Source organism: Podarcis tiliguerta (genome assembly GCF_965153285.1).
Source record: "Podarcis tiliguerta genome assembly, chromosome: 9".
Lineage (NCBI taxonomy): Eukaryota > Metazoa > Chordata > Lepidosauria > Squamata > Lacertidae > Podarcis > Podarcis tiliguerta.
The window spans coordinates 73740097-73749405 of NC_139542.1; the positions used below are offsets into that span (position 1 = coordinate 73740097).

At 45.8% G+C, this 9309-nt stretch overlaps 1 protein-coding gene across 2 annotated transcripts; it reads right to left on the bottom strand.

The window, feature by feature from the left end:
• Nucleotides 1–421: 421 nt before the first annotated feature.
• On the bottom strand, nt 422–8520 carry TMEM128 (transmembrane protein 128). Of its 2 annotated transcripts, XR_014501999.1 has the most exons (6): nt 8316–8520; nt 4582–4723; nt 3504–3665; nt 2844–2953; nt 1624–1731; nt 422–1084 (listed from the first exon to the last, which is right to left on the bottom strand). XR_014501999.1 is itself a non-coding variant. In XM_083399188.1 (5 exons), the coding sequence occupies exons 1-4, from the start codon at nt 8416–8418 to the stop codon at nt 2854–2856; spliced, it is 507 nt and encodes a 168-aa protein (XP_083255314.1). In that variant the 5' UTR covers nt 8419–8518; the 3' UTR covers nt 422–1084; nt 2844–2853. The 2 variants fall into 2 exon arrangements, 1 of the variants encoding a protein (XP_083255314.1); XM_083399188.1 differs by lacking the exon at nt 1624–1731 and having other exon boundaries at nt 8316–8518.
• Between the last annotated feature and the right edge of the window lie 789 nt (nt 8521–9309).

Genomic DNA, 9309 nt, shown 5'->3' on the forward strand with positions numbered 1-9309 from the left:
AACCAATAGGCCTTCAGATAGAATCTTATCAAAAGATGAAACATATTATTTTGTTAAATAATACCATACCACCGGATAGTAAAAACTCTGTTTCCAGCTGGCCCTACTGCAGTTGCCATGCCTGGAGGAATCCCATAGGGCTTATCAGACCCTTATGTTCCCCTGCCCGCTTCTTCCTTGGCACAAGTGCAGACAACTTGCCAGGCCATCACAGGAAATGCACCTCTCAATCAAGGAACGTGAACTGGGAGGGGTGGAGAAGCACACACCTGCTTCGCATTCTCTAGGATACGGCCTAGGATACGGAGTGCCCATGCACACATGCTCCAAGGGAAAATGGAGACAAAGCTCTACTGTGGTCTACAAGATACCTCTGCACAAGGTTGTAGCACAAAAGCAGAACATGTTTTGTCACACATGGTTAATAATAATAATAATTTATTATTTATACCCCACCCATCTGTCTGGGCTTCCCCAGTCTATCTGGGTGGCTTCCAACAAAATATTAAAATTCGGTAATCCATCAAACATTAAAAGCTTCCCTAAACAGGGATGCCTTCAGATGTCTTCTAAAAGTCTGGTAGCTGTTTTTCTCTTTGACATCTGGTGGGAGGGCGTTCCACAGGGCGGGTGGTTAAATATATTATAGTTTTGATTTATTTATGTTTTTATATAATATTTAACAATTCAAACAACTAATCATTCAGCAATTTGGAGATTTACTATTTTCATTGCTCTCAAAGATATCATGAACATAATTATTTTTTAAAAGGGCGAAATGTGTCCCTATTATTAACTTCTTAAACATAATCAATTATGATTTCCTGTGATACACTTTAATATAGGTTAAGTCAACAGCTATGCCAGAACAATAGCAAAACTGTGATTTTCTGTTAGCATTTCAATGACTCATATCCCCAGAGTTTAAGATCATAGTTCAAAGTAAAAGTGTCCCTATTAAACACAAAACAAGTTTAACAATTCAAGTTTTAAACACAAGTTGCTTGAGATCGGCTTGCAGGTCTTCATCCCAGGATCCCAGTATATCCAAGTACGTATGCCGGAAGGTCCACCATTTACTTTTCTAGAATATGGTAGTGTACAGTGAAAAATAGAAATTTATACATTTAAACCAAGCTGTATCTTTATACTTAACAAGTATCTCACATTCATTGTAAAACTAATTAATTTTATAACTCTGCAGAGTCTAGAAATCTAGAAAAATGAAATAAGCACAAAAACACTCAGTAGTCATAAAAAGACAATTAAAGCTCTTTATAATACAAAAGCTATTACTACTTATGACAGGTCAATTTAGACAGGGGGTGGTATGCAATCTTAGACATACAAGGGGAACCATCAAAATCAATGGACAATGAACTTAAGTCCATTGATTTTAATAGGCTTACTCAAGAGTGTGAGTTGGATATCACCCAATGTTCCACCCCGCCTTGCAAAAAACAGCACCTTTCTGTTTTGTCTTTTTCCATCAAGGTTGACTGTATTTTATACAAGGTTTACTGGCAAACCTTCTCACAGTTTTACTAGTAAACATCTAGCAACCCCCTTTCCCCATTTAGAAGACCAAGGTAACACAGAACATTTAAAATAGGGATGAGGAACCTGTGTCCTTCCGGGTGTTGTTGGACTAACCACTGGTCCTGATGGCTGGGGATGGTGGAAGCTGGAGCCCAACAACATCTGCAGGGTCACATGTTTCCCATGCCTTAACTGAAACACAGAAACACATTATTACAACAATCACTATATAAAAGAAAGACATATTTTTAATTTAAAAAACTAAAATAAAAGTTTTGATAATTAATTGTAATGGTTCTAGGGGTTGCTCCTGCGTAAGTTGCCATTACTCCTGGCTAGGTTGCCTGGTTGAACCCTTTCTGTCTGAACAGCCTCAAGTTCCGTGGCTGCCTCAGTCGCTGGCAGAATCCGTCAGTGGGCGTTTCTTAAACCTCTTCCAGCATAGAAGCTGTTTGACGCCCAGTCTCCTCCTACTTTGCCTGCGCGGAAGTTTTCTGCGCAAAGTGGGTGTGGGCAGCGGAGTACTCGTGCCCTCTCTACTAGTCTCCGGCGAAGAGTCCTGGAGCCACCTCTCCGATTCCCCCATCTGCCCCCCTTCTCTACTGATGTTATGCTGATTTCCTTCCCCAGCGGATGGGCTACCTCTCTCCCTACTGGGACCCTCTCCACCATCCCTCTGGAGCCTCCTCTCCGCCTCCAGCTCCGATGGCAGTTCCCTGACATTAAGTTATTCAAATATATCACCCAGTACGGCTGCCTCATAACTGCAGAGCCATTGCCATGAACAGCCTGTACCTCAGTGGCAGAACACATAACTTGCATACAAAAGGTCCTAAATTAAATCCTTGGATCTCTAGGCAGGGCTGAAATAATTTCTTAAATGCTCGGGTTGATTTTTATGTCATCCCATCTCACAGTCTAGTCCTGCAGGCAATCAAATCTTCTCACATTCAGCTACAACTTCAGAGTCCTTGTTAGGAATGAAAATACTTCAGAAAGCAAATACAGTGGAACCTCAGTTTTCAAATGTAATCCGTTCCAGAAGTCCATTCAACTTCCAAAATGTTCGAAAACCAAGAATCAAAGGGCTGTTGGCAAAGTGAGTGGAGAAAAATGAGAAACACGCCTCGCAAGCCATTTGACCACCGAGGTGCATTCGAAAACCGAAGCATTCAGTTCTGGGTTTTTGGCGTTCGGCTTCCGAAACATTCGGTGGCCAAGATGTTCGAAAACCAAGGTTCCACTGTGCATCACATAACTCAAAAGAGGCATGCTTAGATATGTATATCATTACAATGCCTTACCATAAAAGATTTAGCCCAGGAGCGACACAAGCATCACAATACCCATGAACTGGACAAAGAGCACCACAGGTGTGAGGAAAGACCATATGGGCCATAAAGAAATGTTAAAACTGGGGAAAGAAAGAGAGAGAAACATGTAGCATATGTTGCAAGCAGGAGAGCATATTACAGTACAGGCAATTTGAGAACCAGCCAAATCCCAAAGTGAGACACGTTTCACAGTATATTTGAACTGAGATACCATGAGAACATTCCTTTACACATAGTCTCCAGAAGAAGAGGTGTACAATGTGCATAAGATATCCACATATATTTGAAACTTATGTCTCAAGGCAAAGTTTTGTTATGGCACGTAGGACCCTGGCACCCCCAGGAGTGGACTGGCCACCTCCCCCATGGCTTGGGCAGGGAGAGCCCATCTACCTGCTTCCATGCGCAGAAGTGGACCATTGTTTCCTACATAATTGAATCAATTCTCAGCCAGCCACACAAGACAGACAGGCAGCCATTGCATGTTTTCAGAAGAACAAATAAGTGTGTGGTCTGCTATTACTCCTCTCTGGGGTCCATATGTAACACCTTTCCCTCATCATTTAACACACAGACTTTTTAGAAGCAATGCAAGCCTGGAAAACTGGTATCTCTTACCCACCAACTTACCAAATTGCTGCCGCAATAAAACTAGCTGTTGTTATAGGTATCAGTGCAGGGTAGGTGGCATCATAGTCCTCGATTCCATGATACCACTCAAGATATATTATGCAATAAAAGGCCACAGACAAACTGATAATCAATAAGCAAATGCCGAGTATAAACCACCAGCTGCAAGAGAAAGAGAAAATGTGCTTTAATAATGTCAAAAACAAAAATACATTGAATTTAACATTGCCTCAGATCAGATTATGCTCCAAGCCAGGCCTCTCTTAAGATGCAGGAAGCAACATACCTTATCTGCCTTCTGCTACTGCATCCAAATTTTGCAGTACTCCAACTTCTAACTGGCTCCCTATTGAGAAGAGGTCCTCACTTTCTGTGTGTGGAATTCTTAGACACGGGGCTTCTTTAATCAACAAAGTTGGCAGGCAGCACTGATTGTTCAGTCATTGTACGACAGGAGAGAAAGCAGAACAGGAGATGGGAAGGAAGGCTAGCTAGGGAATGGAAATTCTTAATAGGTTATCTGACTACTTTTTGCTAAGACACACTTGTCTGCTCATGCAGAACTAAAAGCAATGCTGGGATTTATCCTGACAGAGTGTAGGGGAGCCCTAAACAGAAATAAGGCAAATTTCAATCACAAACCCAAAGGGTGCCAGATGCGGAGAAGCTCTCCTAAAATATAAACTCCACTCATATTAAATGTTAGGACACATTTGTACATAAAACAGTGCTGGTTTCAGCTGGGTATATGGGGTGGGGGTTGAAGCATAGAGGGTACCTGATCTGAGAAAGCTGCAGCAAAATTACTCCTTATTTCTTTTATCAGATCAGAATAGAAGAAGACAATGAGGAACTGCCATTTTCACTCGCTGCTGTTCTTAGCAACTAAGATGGATCTCTCCTTCCTCTCACACAGATGTTTCAAGTGTTTTAAATTATATTTCTTACTGTTATGTTATTCTGACTAATCTACAATAAAGTTTAGGGAGAATCCAACTGAGTTTGTACTGTAAATACCTTTGTGTAACTTCTACTTGTAAACCCTCCACCAAAAAAACCCACCACCTCTTCTCCTTACCTTTCTTGCTGAATAATCTCTTTAACAATTTTAAAAAATTCAATGTAGTATGTAGTAGCTATTGATGCCAATATCCAGAATGCAGAGTGAATGTTAAGTCTGGGAAGCGGCTTCTCCTTCTTCTCTACGCTGGTAGTTTCAACTGTAAATAAAACCGCCATTATTTTGCATACGTCATTAAACAAGACACCACCTTACAGAAGTAAAACATGCACACCAGGTTTCTAAATCATTCTTTGTTGCAGTGCAAATGCCTATCACCTCATCCCAGTTGGGCTTGAAATCTACATGACTTCTCAATGCTCTGCTCATCTTAATCATAGGCATTTGGCAGCAGGGTGGTCCATTTATTCTGGTACAGGCAAAGCAGGGTGTGCACTTGGTAGAATAATCTACATGGCTTGGGGACAAAAGTGGTAGTGGGTACCTCTGAGTCATGTGGCAGAGGGACCTACCTGTGGAAAGGAAGGCGCAAAAAGGTGGGGGTTGAGTAACTCCTTCCTCCTTTCCCACACCCTTGCAGCCATTAGTTTATCACAAGTTCCCACTTGTCATAACATATTGTTGACAATATACTTTGCTGCCTGCCTGAAATACAGCAGAAACTATTATATGACAAGAGGTTAAGCCAATATATTACTACATATTTTCAGTGTAATAAATAAATCCATAAGTACCTGGATGGCTTTGAACGTTCAGTAACCTCTAAGGTCTAAGGGGTTAACTGTAGTTTAGGGTACTCCTGGATCCAACAGGAGGCTCAGGAGGCTTTTGTGGCTAGGAATACTGTCCTAGCTTTAATTGGTCCAAAATGCAGCGGCCGGATTGCTGGCTAGGGATTCCGTTTAGAACTCGTATAACACCTCTTTTAATACAGCTGCATTAGTTGCTTATAAGTTTCCAGGCTCAATTCAAGGGATTTAGTTTTAAATCCCTAAGTGACTTTGGCCACAGATACCTGAAAAAACACCTCCTTCCCTACAAGACCCCCTTAGGCATTAAGAGAAGCAGAGTGGGCCCTCTTGATAGTTCCACTGCCCTCAGAAGTATGGGGTAGTGGCCTGGGAGAGGACATTCTCTGGGCAGCCCCTAAGTTGTGGAATTCCCTCTCCACAGCTGGCATCTTCATTACACAGTATGCTGAAGGCACAGACCTGTCCTCTGACCTTTGACAGTTGACAGGACTGACCCAAGACATTTTGGCAACTGGCCTCCCACTCCCTGTCAGGGAAGAAGGGGTGAGTGAAGATCTACATCATGGGTGGGCCGGCCCTGATGGTTGAGATATGTATTTTAAGACCCACCCTATTCTTCTGACTTAACCTGTTGCCGTATTTTTTAATGGCTGACCCGCCCTATGCTATGATGAAGAGTGAGTAATATTCAGAAAAAGGACAAAAGCCATTCACTTCCAGAGCTGGGCCCAGGCATGTGACCTCCTTTCCCAGATCAGGGAACCCCTTCAGGAGGGGCTGCCTCCCGGCAGTCTTCAACACTTCCACTCACCACGACTCCTTGCCATGGTGAGTCATCCACTGGCCTTTAGCAATGATAGCTAGCCAAACCTCACCTTTCATCCCTCATGAACACACTGAGCTAGGAAGCTACGGAGGGTGATCCTCACCCAGGGAACAGGAGATAAAACTGAAGCTCTTGGCATAGCGAGCAGCAGAAGTGACCTGAGAAGGGTCTCCACTGCCCAGCGCAGATGCAAGTCCTCTGAAAGGGACGCTGGAACAGGGTGGTAGGTGGCAAGGGCATTTCAAGCAGGAGTGCCAGCCACAGCTCAACGCTGGGTTTGCCAAACAATCCTAGCTTCCCTCTTTGGCTCTGATGGCCGGTGCTGGGTGGCAGAGTGCTGGTCCTCCAAGACGTACCCTCGGCGCACCAGCAGACCAACACCTTGGCTGCCTCTGAGTGGTGGGTGGCAGCAGCGCTGCAAGGACCGCTGCCACTGACCACCACACAAACAAGCCCCTTAGCCTTCCTCACCCCCCTGGAGCCAGAAATGAGAGCAGGGTATGCCTAGTGAGGCTAAAACCTCTCTTCCAAGACCAGCTTGGAAGGTCCTCAAAGCTGCGCTGGGATTCCAAGGGCCTCAATGCATTTCATGTGCAGGTCCTGTTCCATGGCCTTAAAGGTAAAGGGACCCCTGACCATTAGGTCCAGCTGTGGCCGACTCTGGGGTTGCGGCACTCATCTCGCTTTACTGGCCGAAGGAGCCGGCATACAGCTTCTAGGTCATGTGGCCAGCATGACTAAGCCGCTTCTGGCGAACCAGAGCAGCACACAGAAATGCCGTTTACCTTCCCGCTGGAGCAGTCCCTATTTATCTACTTGCACATGAAGTGCTTTCGAACTGCTAGGTTGGCAGGAGCTGGGACCGAGCAACGGGAGCTCACCCTGTAGTGGGGATTCAAACCGCCGACCTTCTGATCGGCAAGTCCTAGGCTCTGTGGCATAGCTGTCAACTTACAGATTTGAAAATAAGGGACCTGCAGCCTTGAAAATAAGGGACCTGCAGCCTCACCTGTTCTAGGCACTCCAGTCTTCCTGTCCTCCAGCAGTCTGGTCAAACTCATGCTGGTAGCTTCGAGAACACTGTCCGACCAACTTTGTAACCAGAGGTTCAACTGAATAGAATCTGAATCACACGCACCACAAGGCCTATGCAGCCTCAACTTAAGATGGCTCCCCGGCCTGGCTTTGCACTGCAAAGTTTGCAGCAGCACGTGCAACAAAATGGCGTCCAGCATTCAAAACCCCCCTCAGCTTGCATTAACTAGCCACACACAAGGCATGCAAGCTCCACCTCCCGGTCGTTCTTAGACTTCTTATTGGGTGAGCAACACAGGCAAGCAACACAGTTGGAGCCTCCCTCCTCCCTGGCAGACATCATTCCAGGGACATCCATCAATAAGGGACATCAGTGGGACATGGCACTGGAATAAGGGACTGTCCCTTCAAATAAGGACGCTTGACAGCTATGCTCTGTGGTTTAACCCACAGCGCCACCCGCGTCCCTTTCCATGGCCTTATGCACACTTAAATGCATCTACTTGACCTCACCCAATAGCTCGGGTCCAAGGGGCCTGAAATACTGCCTGCCCTGCCAGGGCTCTGAGATATTTTGGGGAGCCCATCTCTCCGTCCCGCCCCCCTTGGTGGGGAAAAGGGAGAGGGCTTCCTCGGGGGGAGGCTCCCTCCCAGGCAACTTTGGAACTCCCGGCCTGGAGAAGCTGGATGGCTCCCTCCTCCTTATCCCAACCAGTTTTGGGGAACTGGCTGCTTTGATCAAGAGTCGCTTGTGCCCTGCCATTTTTATTATTGCAGTTATTTATATGGTTTTAACAGCACACCCACATATGTAGTTTTGATTCTATCGGCGTGTAACTAGTTTGTTTGTTTGTTTTGCAACGATAGCTCCTTCCCCACCCCCACCCCCGAGGTTTTTAGCTCTTCCTAGTTTTATCCTGGGTTCCTGTCGGGGGAAATGGCGGGGTGTGAATTATAAATGCACAGCAATAATTTCAGGTGCTCGGCTCGCGCAGAGGCGCATTTACCCCGGAGTTTGAGCGCCGCGGCTCAAAGCGAGATTTACTTCCGAGTAGGCGGCGCGCGTGGGGCGGGGGAGAGCCCCGCGCCCATTATTTGCTCCACTTCCCGGCTTCTCAAGGCCGGCTCCTCCCCGGCGGCCTCCCTTCCTTCCTTCCCTCCTAAGCGGGGCGACCTACCGGCCTCGCCCGGGCCCGGCGGCGCCTGCGGCTGCTGCTCTTGCCCCGCGAGATGCCGCCTCAGCCTCAGCCGCGGATCGCGCTCCTCCTGCAGCTCCTCCATCTTGGGGCCGCGGAAGTGACCCGAGCCGAGCAGGAAGGGAGGCTGGATGGCGGCGGCGGCTGCTTTGCCCGGGATCCGCCCGCTCCCCGCCTTCCCTCCGGCCGGGCCAGAGAGATTCCCTCGGGAAGCCGGGGCCCCGCAGCCGCGGGAAATCGGGTCCTTCCCGCCCTCCCTCAGGAAACCGAAAAGGATCCCCGCAAATATTCCCTTCAGAGCGAAGGGGGGAAAGGGAAAAAACCACCTCGCCTCTTCGGAACATGCGAAAGTTAAAAGGCTGAAACGGATCGAGGCTTTCTAAGAATCTAATCTTTCTAAGCTAAAGCTGCTGCTTCGTGGTATTTTCTATCCTGCAGTTCGAGGCAACATTTTTTATGTACAATTTTTATAAAATTTTCTGTTTTACAGTTTAAAATACTCATTTTACATTCTTAAGATATCAGGGACTTCTCTTTCCATTGTTCATTTTACATATCATAAATCCCTGCATATTTTACAAAAACTATACCACCCGGTATTTCATTATTGCATCCATCAAAAACACAACTATTTCCCATGTATTCAATAGACGTTTTCCAATCTTCTTTAAACTTACGTTCTTCTTGTTCTCTTATTCTATATGTTAAGTCTGCAAGTTGTGCATATTCTGTCAACTTAAATTGCCATTCTTCTTTGGTTGGGACCTCGCTCGTTTTCCTTTTTTGGGCTAACAAAACGTGTAACATTTATGTTACTACCACAGTAGTAACATAAATAAATAACCTGTTTTGACACCCTGGGAATTTCAGTCTGAATTATCCCCACCAGGAAGGACTCTGGTTTTGGGGAGGAAAGTACTTTTAAACAGTTTTTTTCAATTCATTATGGCTCATTTCCCAATACTCTTTTACCCTT